This window comes from Penicillium bovifimosum (assembly GCF_028826915.1).
Source record: "Penicillium bovifimosum strain IBT 22155 chromosome Unknown utg000006l_segment0_segment0, whole genome shotgun sequence".
NCBI classification, from domain to species: domain Eukaryota; kingdom Fungi; phylum Ascomycota; class Eurotiomycetes; order Eurotiales; family Aspergillaceae; genus Penicillium; species Penicillium bovifimosum.
In genome coordinates this window covers 1,502,763-1,517,436 of record NW_026622715.1, presented here as the reverse complement: position 1 = coordinate 1,517,436, position 14,674 = coordinate 1,502,763, and the positions used below count along the sequence as shown (strand labels likewise).

Below are 14,674 nucleotides of genomic sequence, written 5' to 3'. Positions count from 1 at the left end.
CTCCTCGCGTACACACTTTCACCATTGGGCATCTTCTGCTCGCCCATCATCCACAAGGAACGGAGCTCCAATTGTTCTCCGTGTGAGCAGCAAAGGATGGAAGTAGGGCCATCTACTCGACGGCGATCCAACGGTGGCCGTCGGACAATGAACGGACTTGACTAAACGCCGAAGTAAGTTATCGATACCCATCTGAACTGGAACGACATGAACTGCTTGACGGCTAACGTGGTTGCCCCTTGGCATGACAGGTCGGCACATCCATGACCGTCGGCTGAGGATAGTCGTCAAGGGCTGCTGTATGCCCTGCGCGTCCCCGTACAGTTCACAAGCCAGGCGGAAGCCACCGAGATCCACAAGCCAGGCGGGACCCACCGAGACTCGTCCTGTGAATGGGCTGCTTTTCAATACCGGCCTCGCTTCAAGACCGTCGCCGGATCCCATACAAGTCTCTGACCTTGCTCGCCATGAGTGAGGTGATTGAGTCTTTCTCTGAAATTTTCTCTGGAAGACGTGTGTTGATCAAGCACGACAGCTTCGGACTTTAGTATCTGCTACCCGGAGCACCAGACCAAGAACCCTTACCACGCCCAGACATGGAAATTGAGGGCTCTCTATTTCCCATCAACCTTCGAATCTTCGAATCTCCAAAAGTCAGCTCAAGTTCTTGCTGGAGCTGTCAAAGTCGATACCGGGTGGGGTTTCAGCACACGCACAAGTCAGGTCTCAAAGGGACTTCGAACGAACGAGAAACATGGAAGACTACTGAGTCAAGAGCAGCTATCGATGTTGGCTGTGCACCACATCCAAGGAAATGATGGAATTGCGTTGTGGCAAGGCTGTGGAGCTGGCTTCGTTGCGTTTCATCCATGAGGCGGAAGTTGTGCAATGAAAGGACCACGGGTAAACTTTCGCCGTTCTCTGCAGCCTCCATCTGCCCACTTCTGGATCTTCATGTACCGCGTAGCCACCTGGGGTGGATGAATCCCATGTTGGTTGAAGACTTTCCGAAGACTTCCCGAAGCAGACTGGCGAAGCTCATGTGTTGCCTCTTCCCGTTTGGCAGCTCTGACGTCTTGCTTCCAGCAACATCCGACCAACTAGCCTTTCTCGGTGCTCAGTCTCTTCTCAGGTCTCGTGGCTCATCCCCTCCAGTCACCACTCATCCCCTCCAGTCACCACTCATCCCCTCGTCAACAACTCATCCCCTCGTCAACAACTCATCCCCTCGTCAACAACTCATCCCCTCATCAACAACTCATCCCCTCGCCAACCACTCGGGTAAGTTGACACATCCATCCATTCATCACCACCCTGGTGTCTCGTAGGAGCACTCTCTAACTATGCCGTTCTTCATAGTGCGTTGTTGCCTGTAAGCCTGCATGATGGCTGAGGAAGCCGACTCGATTCGCCTTGAGAGGGAAGAACTGAAGAAGAACGAAACGGTCGACTTCCTAATGTTAACTTGTATGTTCACCGGTAGTCCAGTTGGCAAGAGATCTCAGATGACCTCGTGTATTCGTCAATGGTTGTGTTCAATCCCTAAGCAGGGGGGAGGGTTGGGACGTGACTTTTGACCCTAACGAGGGGAAGTTGGAAATGGTGGTTTGACTGAGACGGGTCGTTCTGCGCGTGGACTTGGTCTTTCCTCTCCTTTGAAGATTATTTTACAGATGCATAGGACAAATATTAATTTTTCCAAAAAAGTGCCCCATTACCTACCTGTGGGTAGGTACTCCAGACCGCTCCTGGACCATCAGAAGCCCCGGGGCGCTTCGAGGCTTCTCCAATCTTCATCGCCTGCACCTCCACCCTCTGTACTAATCTACGGCCTCCCTCCTAAGTAACGCCGTCCGCTGCGACAGAAGCCCTTTGGGTCAAAGCGCGGAGGGTTTGCCTAGCGTAGTGCTTCGAGAGAGCTTTGGCACAGACGAATCCAACCGGCAGCGGCTAGCAGCGCAGGATCACGAAGGGGGCTGGCAATCGTGATTCGTAGTTTCCCATCGAAGGAGCCCTAGTCTTGGGCCCTTGGCAGTTGCCAGTTGGCTCCTAATAGGTTCTAAGGTTACCTATGGGGCTATTGAATCCAGAACATGCACCAAGGGCCAAGGCGAAAGCACGATAGATCAATCTATGCGCCATCGCAAGTTACAATGATAGTATCCCAGGCAAGTCACCGCCTTATGGTGACCCTAATCCACCGCCTCATAGATCAGGCGCTACTATGGCATTGGAGAGCAACCACTCGCGCAATTAGCATTCCGCGGTCACCGCGGTCGACCTCACGAGCCTCATCTCACCAACTCTCACTCCCCGCTCTCGCAAACATGGCGTCCAGTGTGGATGCCAAGCTGCTGAAACGGACCAAGTTCCCACCTGAGTTCAATAAGAAAGTGGACATGACCAAGGTCAATGTCGAGGTTCTGAAGACGTGAGCTACATATCCCGCGGGCTCTTGGCATGAGACGCTTTACTGACCTGGCTTGCCTTCTTCGCTGCAGGTGGATCGCTAGTCAAATTATCAAGATCCTAGGCAACGAGGACGATGTGGTCATCGAGCTTTGCTTCGCTCACCTGGAAAATGAACGATTCGTATGTTTGACCCTCCGATATTCAACAGCTCAACTCCGGTTTGCTGACTGAACTGTTACAGCCCGATATCAAATCACTCCAGATCCAACTCACTGGATTTTTAGACAAGGATACCCCCAAGTTCTGTGAGAAGCTGTGGTCATTGTGTCTCAGTGGCCAGGAAAATCCCCAGGGCGTTCCGAAGGAGCTCTTGGAGGCCAAGAAGCTTGAGCTCATGCGAGAAAAGGTAATTGCAATCCCTACCGGAGGCAAAATATGTTCTAATGGATTGCGATATAGCTCGAGGCCGAGAAAGCAGCCGAAGCAGCTCGACGCCAGCGGGAGCTAGACCAGAACCGTGAGCGCGAACTGGACAATCTCCGACGCCGTGAACGATCAGACCATGGACGCGGAGGCAGAGCTGGTGATCGTGGGGCCCGCGGAGGCCGATCCTTTGGAGGACGAGACTACGATCGTTCTTCGCCTCCTCGCATCCGAGACCGCAGCCGAAACCGCAGCCGAGACCGCTTCCGCGAGCGTCCCTCCCGCCGTGAACATGATACATATGTGCCGCCTGGAAAGGACCGCGACCGCCGACCATCCACTATCTCCTACACCCGTTCCCCATCCCCGAAGCCATCATCTCCATCCCGCAGAACTCGCGACGAGCCACGCCACAGGCCGCGCGAACGCCGCCGCCGTTCTCCCAGTCACTCAATTTCTCCCGAGCGACGCAACCGTGGAGGATACAGAAGACGCAGTAGTCCGGACTACGGTGACCGTGTTAAAACCAGATCCATTTCCCGCACCCGTTCCCCGCGCTCACGTTCCCCCAGAGGAGACCGCCGCCGTCGAAGCTCCGTCTCGCGCAGCCGCTCTGCATCTCCGCCACGCCACTCCCACCGCCGCAGAGATGTTTCCACTTCCGTTTCTCCCAGCCGCGCTGGTTCCCCGCCGCGCTCCCGCCGCTCCCCTGGACGACGTGGTCGTGATTCTCGCCGCCTGAGCAGCCCCAGCCCGGACTACAGCCCCGTTCGTCGTGATAGCCGCCGGCGCCGCAGCCCCAGCGGTGGTCGTAGCCGTAGTCCTAAGAAGGATAATGAAGGCAAGCGCCGCGGCTCTACAGCGAGCTCCAGTCATGATGAGAAACGCCAAAAGGTCGCTGATGACAGTGAAATGAAAGATGCTGAGCAGGTTGGTCATTAGGAACCAGAAGAAAATTAACTGTGGCAGCTTAGATACTGTCTCCTTTAACACCCAAGCTATGATTTCTACTTAATGTTTATATAACAATTCCACTTGTCATTTTCCCTTCTCGTCTCAACTTGCTATGTTTGAACGAAGAACTAATGAGAGCCCAGACTCTTTAGGTGATGGAATCGAGAGAGGTGATAGCCGCCAGCCGTGAGTCTGATGGCAAGCTAAGCAACAGAGGTAGCGAGGACACCTCTTCCCAGCAGCACATGGACTTTAACCTGATGACCTCCTACGTGGCATATCAATGTAGCCAACGCCAACTCCAGGGCTGAGATGTGGACCCACTTGGCGCGGCCCGGGAGTGGTCCTTCCGTCGTAACCTTAATCTAAAAGAGAGATGCATGAGGCGGGTACTATGAAGTATGTAACTCTACCTCATCAGCCCACTGTGTGTGGCGGGCGTATCTCCTCGAGCAAACAGGTATATCAGAACATGTATACGCACTCCAGCAATTATCACTGAACATCCACCAAGTCTGCAGCGTTACTGTTCTCCCATGGAGCTATCTCCTCGACCGAACGAATGAGCGCTTCATGAGCCGCACTGCGAGGCTCAATATGGAACCTCCAAGGCTCTGGGTGACTGACGACGCCAGGCTTGAACTTCGCTTCCACATCGACTTCCTTCCCATTCTCAACGGCCTTTTTGATATCAAAGACAGCAAGCGATTGTGCCACACTCAGGTACACTGTGACATCTGCCAATGCACGCGCTGGACAGATACGACGACCAAAGCCAAAGACAAGGTTATGAGGATCGGGCTCGGGCTCGTGACCGGCGGTTGCTAAGAAGCGATCGGGGTTGAATGTCGCGGGATCGGGATAAACCATGGGATCATGTGTCATGGCCCTATGCTAGTCAGCAAAACCGCTCGGATTACAGGATTTCATTTTAAGATCGACAAGAATTACCAAATGTTTGGCAAAATCACAGAACCCTTTGGGATGAAATATGGTCCCCATATATCATCCTCACTTGATTCGTGTGCGATGCCCATAGGTGCCACCGGATGCCAACGCAGGACTTCCTTCACGACAGCATTGATGTACGACAAGCGAGGGCGGTCTGCCACTGTTGGGAGCTGGCAAGGCCCCAATACTCGATCTATCTCCTCTTGCGCTTTGCGTTGCACCTCGGGGTGTAGGGTCATTGCGAGGAAGAAGCATTCCACTGCACACACAGTCTATGAAACGGGTCAGCGGGGCTGAATATGAGCAAGGTCTGGGAATCTTACAGTGTCGGCACCCCCAGAATAAAGCGATGCAGCAGTCCATTTCGCAATCAACTCATCTTCTGACCGGGGTGCTGGATGCCCTGCTTCCTTGAATAGATTGGATAGATAGGACGGCTGATAGTGTCCTTCTTGCATTTGCCGCTTCACAAACTCATATGGTATATCGGTCATAGCGCAGATATCCTTCTTCCATGCCTGAGCAGTACGCTTGAAACCTGCTCCCGGGAACCAGGCCGGGATGTATTTCACTGTCTCTGGTCAGAAACATCAAACCCACATACAAAAGTGGATATACATACGAGCAGGGATTATATCGACTAGCCAAGTCCCAGGTGTGGCAGCCTTTGAGAAAATATCCAAAGCTACATTCGAGATATGCACCAGGAGATCGCGCTCATGCGGGTCGATCGTATAGCCGTATGCAATTTTGAGGATGACAGCACCTGCTTCCCTGGGATTCGTAAGCTCCAATGCTTCACCATTCTAGCACACGAGAACGAAACTATCCACTCACGTCTGAATATGCTCCGACAGTTTTCCCTGGTCCCCGAGAACGCGGAAGAGAAACCGATGTGTCTCTATTTCCTGTAGAGAGTTATACTGGGCGACAGCCGACTCGGAACCGATGTACGGCTGCATTGCCTTGCGGTAGGCACGTAACCGGGGTGTACTCTTTTGCATAGCCGTAATATTCTCCCACCCCACCCTATGGAAGTTCGGTGTTAGCGTGACAACTCATCAGATGTCCAGACAAAGCCCGCGAACGCACATTTCCGAGGCAAACACGAGATTTGGCCTTGAAGAGTACTTTGATGAGCGCTTCACTAGCAGTTCGTTCGCCACATTTGCATTGTTCAGGATCACGATGGTTTGCCCCATCACCGTGATGGAGCTGACCGGCCCTGCGCAGTCATGTCAGATGCGTCCTTTTCCCACGACAACATTGGGAGATTACAAACCATACGCATCTTTATGATGAAGCCAATGCTTCCAATCTTGTGTGCCTGGCGGTGGTAGATCGGATACGTTGCCAAGCACAGGCTTTGGTTTTGGTCCCGGCGGCAGGGGACCAGGACGCCTTTGGCGGGTCAGGAACAGTTTGACGACATAGAAGCTGATGGCGCTCAGTGCTAAGCTAACGAGAATAGTCGGTGACATTGAGGCAAAAGCATACACCGGGAAACGAGTGACGGAATGAGAGATGTTCGTGGAGCCTCGGTGGAGGAATAGAACACCCTTCGAGGATGCTGTATTCCAATTCTAGGGAATCGCCGTTGCTTGCATGGCCTACTCAAGACTCGAGATATGCGAATTATGCTGAACATATCTATTGGCCTGAAAATACGAGATTCCCCGCATGGAGGGGACCCTTGCCTAGAGGCTAGACGTGACACGGCATATTGTCTGTATCGGGTGATTCCGTCGCCCTGGGAGAGGGCTGAATGGACTTCTGACACACAATGCTTTAGTAATACGCACTGAGATCTGCATGACTTTGCACGAGAGACTTGGAATACGCACTGCGCCGTACGCAGTAGTGACTAGTAGTGGTGATGGGCGATAACGTCGGAGAAACTTCCCAAAGTAGCTAGCTTGCCGAGCAATTGTTGTAGCGAAGAGCACTCGACAGGCCAATGCCAATGACAATGCTACCAGAAATGATGTACTACACGCTTGAAAGATAAAGATCATAAGATCATATCGAAACATCGATTAGATGAATCGGATTATCGGAGAAAGACCGAATTCTCGCGTTTAGGCTTGGAGTGACCTCACACGGGACGTCCTCGAGGTGTCCCGCAATGTCCTGGAGGCTGGAGATGAGGCTGAACGACAGGCTCCACAGCACTCTTTCGAACCAACTGGCCAATCTGAAGAATTGATTCGGACATTTCAAGGGAGATGAACGGCTTCTCGAGGACTACAGTACCATGGCAGTCTTCCCTCCGCGAATACGAGCTGAGGCGTGGCGCGGCCGTGACGCGTCACGCGTCTAGTTGGATGCTCACCTTTCGATGACCTTTGGCAATACAAGACGATGAATGATAATTGCTTATTCTCTTCTTTGACGGCCAAGCGACTAAGCGCCAGGTGGACCCTGGGATCGCTCAAAGATCGTCAACTCAACCCGAGCGATCTCCCTTCGCACTCACCGTCTAGACCGCCTTGGCTCGACAACACGATGTATGGACTGCACAACTCAACAGTCGCAGATATCACAGAATTTGCCTGTTTCTACCTGATCCAAACTGCAGTCCCAGCTACTCTCATCGTAACGACCCGAAAAGGGTCTCCCCTGCGCCACCTATGCGTTCCATGCATGATATGGATCGCCGGTCGCTTCATCCGTCCCTATGGCTCATCTGGGAGTCCAGCGTGGTGCCAGGCCATAACACAACTTATCATCGTGACATTACAGGCAACGAATGTGCTGCTGCTGAATCCCCTGGACAATCTGGACATCTCGCGCGAAGCAAAGGACAACCAGAGCTTTGTATCTCACTTCGTCGTCGCCTTCCGTCGACTTACGCAGACCCGTGCTATTGATACGCGATGGCAGGTGAAGAATGTACCCTCTCATCCGGCGTATTATGCGAGGCGGGATATGCAGGTCCCAGTGCGCAATCGATTCCTGCTGCGGCAGTTGGCCATTGCTGCATGGCAATACCTGGTTCTTGATATTGTGCAAACGATGTCTGTGCAGAAATCTATGGAGCGTGATTTGCAGATGACCGGTTCACCTGGAATTGAATGGATGGTGCCGGTGGGACAGTGGGCAGAGCGGATAATCACGCATCTGTCTATTTGGTTTGTAGTAAATCGTCTGATCTGCGATCTCACATATCGAGTGCTGTCGATATTATTCGTTGGAATTGGATCAGACTGGCCGTCAGATTGGCCACCGGTGTTTGGGCGCATGGCTGATGTATTCACTTTGCGCAATTTCTGGGGGTAAGCCCGACTCATTTTATAGAAATTTTCACTCTGTTGACCTAATTCGCAGGACGTTCTGGCATCAGTTTATGCGCCAGCCTTTCACTTCTATCAGTGATTTTGTTGCGCGGAGAGTTCTGTGTCTTCAACGGCATTCGAAAGCGGAGCGGTATACCAATCTCTTCATCGTCTTTCTCATTTCTGCCGTCTTACATGTTGTCGTCGATGTTCTGCAGAGCGTTCCGGCGGAACGGTCCGGCTCCATGGTATTTTACCTTGCTTTTGTTCCCGGAATAATGTTTGAGGACGCCGTCCAAGGGATCTGGAAGCAAATAGCAGCCGTGCCAAAGAGCAGGCAGGTGGGAGAAGCAAGTTTACCGGCCATTGTACCGCCTTGGAAGCGAGCTGTTGGGTATATATGGGTCATGCTGTGGCTCGGGGTTACCTCGACATGGTACTTCACGCCGATGATTCAGTCGACACAACCTGATATGCAAATGGTGCCTTTCAGTGTTACGAAGTGCATTGGGCTCGATACTGTCGTAAAGATTGTCGTCGGTGGTGGAGCTGTCATTGCCTTGGTGTTCGAAGTGGAAATCTGAACCTAGCATCTAGGGCAATCTCTCCACTTGCCGACTCTATGTTTGAATCATGGAGGGCCTTGCATTATTTCCAGCTATAACATGTGCATTATGTGCTGTTCCTTCTATAGAGGACAATAAGGCCATGGGGGGCCTTTCCTTTGGCTTAGCGATTCCATGCCGCACCATCTCAAGTATACAAATCGTGAGTTTCTTTCGCGATGGCCTGGGAAGAAAACAAAGCCATCAAACTGGCCAGCTAGTGCGCACGACAAGTGCCATATCCCGGGGAGTGCTGGAACCTTCACAACCTGACAGGCAGTATCGCTGCCAAACCTCCATTATCTGATTGGACCAAAGAGTGATGGTCCTAAAGAGTGTATGAATACATCAACCCAATGAACCGCCAAGCTCAATCATTCCGAATTCCAGAACGCACTCTAATCTTCCCTTGCATAAGCCTGTACGCCCACAGAACGGCAGCCAAGTTCACAATAATGAAGCCAAAGACCAGAGCGCCGCCAAAAATAATCGCATAGTATGTCCAGGCCAAAGTCTTCGGCAAAGAGGTAACTGTAACGACAATCGCCCAAGGCAGATCCCAGAGAGAGTTGGATGCGATCGATTGGTAGAGGAACCATCGCGGTGATGTTGCAAGAAGTATTGCTGCGATCTGGGTATTGAGTCCGTAGAAAATGTACGTCCAGTCAATGTTCTGCCATATGTCAATGAGCTTTCCACCGATTATACATCTCGTTTATCTAGGTAGAACCTACCTTCCACATTGTCTGGGTGATTCGCGCCACCACCGTCGAGTCGGAGAGATAGTGTGCAAAAGACTCTATCCCACGAATCGACAGGGCGATGCACATGATAGTCTCAAAGACTAATGCAATCGATATGGACAAGATTGCTGGGCGAATCATATAAAGAATCTCCTTTTTACTCGCTGTCGGATATTCAGTATCCCTCTGAGCACGGAACAAACCCCAATTATGACCCACAAAGGCCAGTGTGGATGACTCCAATGCCTGTACTGGAACCATAATGAGCCCCCAGCGGATTGTGTTGAAGACTCCCCACGCCGTGGCATAGTCACTGCCCAGCAAGATAATCCGGTGAACGAGCCACAGATAAATCGCATTCCGCACAGCTGACTCGGCAAATGTGTAAATACTGGGCTTGACAAGAGTCACCAAAGCCGAAATACTGCTTTGCAATCTCGATGGACTGTCCGTATCCTTTTGACAGCGTCTCACAACAATAGTGAGGAAGTAAACCAGACCCGCGAGGGTCGAAACACTGTCACAGACAAGTCGAATAACAGCCTGCATGACGATAGTAGGCTTCCAACCACCCACATGAACCTTCGAGATGACCAGTAAATCAAGCACGATATTAACAACAAACTTAGCCGAACTAATAATCAGCGGCACGTCGGGATTATCCAGCGCCCTCGTCGACGCCGACAAAGCCGCCTCGACTGCAGACGTAACAGCCTGCACAGACGAAAGTCGCACATAGGTAATAGAAGCCCTTCGCACATCGACCGGCACAAACCCCGAAGCCAGCCTCTCGGAAGCAGCGAGAAAGATAACCGTCATCAATATCCCGAGAACGCTTTGAGCGAGAACCATCGTGTACGCGAGATCCAGGCGCGAGCGCATACTTCGTGTCGACTTGTCTCCGATGACCAGCCATGCTGAGCGTGGGAGACCCTCGTTGAGGACCTCGACTATGACGCCGATGTAGGTGTAGATATCTGTTGTGACGACTTGTTTGGAGTCGATGTTCGCGACCCACAGTTTGCTGAGAGTGTTGTATAGGGCTGGGAGGGCGAAGGCTCCGATGTTGAATAGAAGCGAGCCGAGATAGCTGCTGGGTGTAAGCTGAATATTCGTGGTTTGGGACTTTGGGTTTCATGCTCACGTGTCGCGATTCCATGGCTTAGGGCTCTGGGGGACTTCTGGTTCTTCTGTGACATCTTCTTCCTCCTGTCTTACCATCGTGCCTCGTACAACAGGTCGCTTATTAGTGGCTGGATCCATTTTTGAATGATGATACCTGGTATGTGCTCACTAGACGGAGATTGGGGTCTAGTTGAGGGGGTCGTCCTTAGCGTGCTAATCCTGGTCTATATTGGACCGTTGATATGCTCGGCTTGGATGACCGGATCTGGAGTATTGGTTAAAGAAGTGACTTCACGATGTTCCCAAGTTCTTAGTCAAAAGCACCTAAGGTCTTTCGAACAGAAAGAAGATAGAAAGAAGATATGGTAGACTGCTACTTGGTTGTGAAGATATAAAGGCAAACAAGACGGTCCCATTTGGGTAAATTCAGTCACATTACCAGCTCCACGCTCATGTCTTCACACGTTCACGGGCCTAGGTACTTGAAGATATTGGCCAGTTAACTAGCATATACACCAGATTTTAGGCCGCCCGACATAGCTTTCCATTTCCGCTTTAGTGCTCACCCCTAGCCGCTTTTGCTCACTGAGTGAAACTGAGCACGACCCTGAGTATTGCATAATCATTAAACTTGCTCAGGGAATCACCATTTTACTAGTTAGTAAAAACGTGTGGTGTCTGTATCAATTCCCACTTGCTCACTGAGCATCGCCTGATCATTACGTAAGCCGGATGAACCCGCTCACTGAACGTGACCTGAGCACTCCGATTTGCTCACTGAGGAGCCTGATCGCCCTCACTGAGCGTGACCTGAGTAGTGCGCGAGATTCATCACGTGGTGCTCCGAGAGCCCCGCATTGATAAGGAAATGTGTGGAACCAGCACGATCCCACGGTTTCTTTTTCCTTTGTGAACTCTGTATAAACAAATCACTCCGATGCCTACTTTATCCCTGTTTCCGCTATCGTCCGCCGAGGCCGGCTAGCAAAAGAAAGAAAAAAGCCACACACCGCGCCACAGGAACAGCACCTCGGCTGCGCCACTTGGAACCCTCCGTATAATAAACAAACTGCTCGCGCCCGATTAATTCAACCTTGACTTTCCGGCTTCCAACCAAGATACATAAGAGTGGACATTAACGCGTCCTTCTGCCACCACTCCTGGCTTTTCGATCGACTATAAACAGTGTCCCCCCTCCCGGGCGGTTCACGCAGCATCTGCATATCTGCATTCAGCTTGTCGGTGTGCGACGATGGGCGACGCCTTGCGTCCAGGTGATGATGAATTTAGTCAGGTCCTTCAGGAGAGTCTCAAGACATGGACTTCCTATTTGGCTACCGAGAACAAGCAACATCTACTCCCCCGGCAAGCCATAAACATGAGACCTCTCGTCAGCCAGACCCCGTCCTTCCTCGGCGATGGAATTGCTTCGTCTGACGAGACGATTTCGTTCGCTTGCGAGGAGAAGGAATCAGCACAAGGGAAAGGCAGTCTTGTCGTTAATGGCAGATCAACATGGAGGACTTCTGAAGGAATCTGTGACCTACAGGCAAAGGTCCTGCCTAAGCAACTTCTGTTGGCAGTTGGCAGTCGGTTAAATGTGGAACTGTCTGAAGACTCTCCTCTGTCAGACTGGCCCGGAGTTCAGGGACTCTCGGGCTATGACAAGGGAAACTATCTATCAGTTCTTTACTTTGCATGGGCCTACATAATATCTGCTCGATGGGTTGAGCTGCTTGGTCGCTCTGCTGACCACGAATGTCATATGGGCTACACTTCCGATGGGATGGAGGGCCCATTGCCGCAGTCGGACAATCAACCCATGGTTGAGATTGACATCGGCGACGATGCTTGTGAGGAGGAAGTCCTCTGGTGGCGGGCCATTCTGTGTTCTAACGATGGCTGGGATGCAACCGTCAAGTATAATGGCCAAGTCTATTTGTCACCATGGTCGATTTCGTCAAAGAAGAGGGGATTTAACTTGGCGACCAAGGGCTTTTTGGGCGCCAAGTCAGAAGCCCCATTGTCTGAGGTCGCTCTCAACTACCTTTCTCGTTTCTGTGTGCACCACCGGCTTTACGCTCAGTGCTCGGTCGCCCTTGCTGGGGTTCTCTACATTCCATTCCTGAGGGGGAGAACAGTATCACTTCCGCTTCTAAGACAAGCTTCTCGGCTGGAACTAACACAGTGTGTTGGTGGCTCACCAGTTTCCATTCCAGATCTTCTCATTGAGCTTAACGAATTGCTTCCTAAGTACATGACGTTAAGCTCCAATACGTGGGGTTTGCGTTCTCTTCTGTGCAGCACCTTTTTCAATCCAGTTATTGAGTGCAACCTTGTCAGCGCCTGGCTGAATCCGGCTTTTGCGATTATCGAATCCATCTCACCCAGAAAGAATGAATTAGCCGCATTTTTGGCCAATCGAAACCCTCTACTCGGGACCCTCTGGCTGGGTGCAATTCTCACAGATCTGGCAAAGACTGTCTTGCGCGACATACGAGCGGGAATGACGGCTTTGGATCTTCCAGCTTCGGCCTGGGCCACAACAATACAAACATTTATGACCTGTAACATGGGGACCAGCAACGGTGAATCGATACGCCGCGATGATGAATGCCGCCTATTGTTCATTACTGCCTGCGAAGGCCATGATCGACCTCCAATATGGCCTTGGAAGCCCTTTGGGGACACACAACTTTGCGACACAGACCTAACGGTCCGACAACATGCTCAATGTTTTCATTGCTTAGAATATGAATCTTGGGAATGGATATTGGCGAATGGCCATACAATCCAGGATTTCGGGAAAGATAATATCAAGACCCCTAGCCAAACAGCGCATCACCCCCCAACATCACATATGCTGCACTGAGCGATTTTAACTATGATTTCTCCTCGCAATCGCTTTCGGAAGTAGCCACCCGTGGGATATTTCAATGGTTAAGATCAACGGGGTATCCTCGCTGCGAAAAATCCTTGTACCAGCATTCATGGATTGATTTGGAAGGCACTGACGACGAAGAAGAGCCTGATGATGCGGAATCAGACGCGGAAAAGTACTGGAGTCCAAAGAAAACGCACGTTGAGAGCTGGCTTGACGGAATCGAATAGCGCTCATGAAACAAGTCAGACCGTGAGGTCGATGTATTCATGAAAGCCATCTGGGCCGCCAGCTGGATGTTCGTGACATTTGGCACAGATGGCATATACCCATGAACCGCCATGATCACCGGTTTGACAGATTTTCCACCTCTTCCGACAATTTGCTGCCTTGCATGTGTGACTGTTGTGCTCATTGTTCCAATGTCCGCATTTCGGGTTTTTGCAAGCACCGATTTGACCCGAACTTGCGGTCATTGTAATTCTTAACTCGCGAAACTAAGTGTCTGCTTCGTGTCGAATTAGATTCCAGTCTCAATATGCTATCCCGATATTTCACATACTTTTTGAGAATCGTTGAAAATTATGGATGGTGCGTTCGTGGCTTTTTGGGAAGATGTGGTTGTATCCCATCTTTCGAGGGATTTAAAAGACATTATATAGCCCTTGTTCGTGATTGTTTCTATAAACAGGAAATAAAACTCGTTGTCCTGGCGCTGTTACTTAATTGGCGCACGAATTTTCGATATCCTTGCTCCTGTTATTCTGTCATTCGTCTTACAGAAGCCATGTAACAAACAGCTAGTCGGTGTAGTGATGTTTCTTCTAGGCGCTTACTGCGCAATTTAATTGGTCATCGGGATGTTTATTAGGCACCTAGTTAGTTAGTTAGCGGCAAAAGCTAACTAATAATATGTTTTCGTGGCATGTCTTTAGGCACGTATCTGTAGGCCGCTCCACGATAGGTATATGAGTAAATCTTGTTTCACAGTTTCTCTCCAGCTGTTGTTGTGCGCTAGTCTCTTTCCAGATCAGGCTCGCCATAATGGGGGAGGTTTCCCCTTCCCGCATTACTGACGCCGTCAACTGATGGATTCCCCGGCCCCCACCAATAGGTTTGATAATAATTGGACAGTTTACCACCGATGCCCACGGCCCCTCCGAGCTATAAATCCCGCCACCGCTTTTACCCACGGAGGTTCTCAATTTTCCATCGTGCAGCAGACAAGCGTCAATATCCTGCGCCTGATTGGAGAGCTTGACAGAGGGAGAAAGGTAGAAAGGGCTCACAGTTTCAGGAGGACAG

General features: G+C 51.1%; 5 protein-coding genes across 5 annotated transcripts; 3 read left to right on the top strand and 2 right to left on the bottom strand.

The window, feature by feature from the left end:
* Positions 1-2,327: 2,327 nt before the first annotated feature.
* N7515_008225 (PWI domain-containing protein) lies at positions 2,328-3,577 on the top strand (the record flags this gene model as incomplete). The annotated part of the gene is made up of 5 exons (XM_056668969.1): positions 2,328-2,431; positions 2,502-2,592; positions 2,654-2,818; positions 2,872-2,929; positions 2,991-3,577. 5 exons carry the CDS (start codon positions 2,328-2,330, stop codon positions 3,575-3,577), a joined length of 1,005 nt encoding a protein of 334 aa, XP_056518799.1.
* Positions 3,578-4,284: 707 nt separating this feature from the next.
* N7515_008224 (cytochrome P450) lies at positions 4,285-6,221 on the bottom strand (the record flags this gene model as incomplete). Its single annotated transcript, XM_056668968.1, has 7 exons — positions 4,285-4,678; positions 4,741-5,012; positions 5,064-5,311; positions 5,363-5,514; positions 5,578-5,769; positions 5,833-5,965; positions 6,023-6,221. The coding sequence occupies 7 exons, from the start codon at positions 6,219-6,221 to the stop codon at positions 4,285-4,287; spliced, it is 1,590 nt and encodes a 529-aa protein (XP_056518798.1).
* A 1,024-nt stretch (positions 6,222-7,245) lies between these two features.
* On the top strand, positions 7,246-8,599 carry N7515_008223 (wax synthase family protein; the record flags this gene model as incomplete). Its single annotated transcript, XM_056668967.1, has 2 exons — positions 7,246-8,015; positions 8,068-8,599. 2 exons carry the CDS (start codon positions 7,246-7,248, stop codon positions 8,597-8,599), a joined length of 1,302 nt encoding a protein of 433 aa, XP_056518797.1.
* Positions 8,600-8,990: 391 nt separating this feature from the next.
* Positions 8,991-10,626, bottom strand: N7515_008222 (uncharacterized protein; the record flags this gene model as incomplete). The annotated part of the gene is made up of 3 exons (XM_056668966.1): positions 8,991-9,293; positions 9,355-10,453; positions 10,508-10,626. The coding sequence occupies 3 exons, from the start codon at positions 10,624-10,626 to the stop codon at positions 8,991-8,993; spliced, it is 1,521 nt and encodes a 506-aa protein (XP_056518796.1).
* A 1,114-nt stretch (positions 10,627-11,740) lies between these two features.
* N7515_008221 (uncharacterized protein) lies at positions 11,741-13,360 on the top strand (the record flags this gene model as incomplete). Its single annotated transcript, XM_056668965.1, has 1 exon — positions 11,741-13,360. The coding sequence occupies one exon, from the start codon at positions 11,741-11,743 to the stop codon at positions 13,358-13,360; it is 1,620 nt and encodes a 539-aa protein (XP_056518795.1).
* Between the last annotated feature and the right edge of the window lie 1,314 nt (positions 13,361-14,674).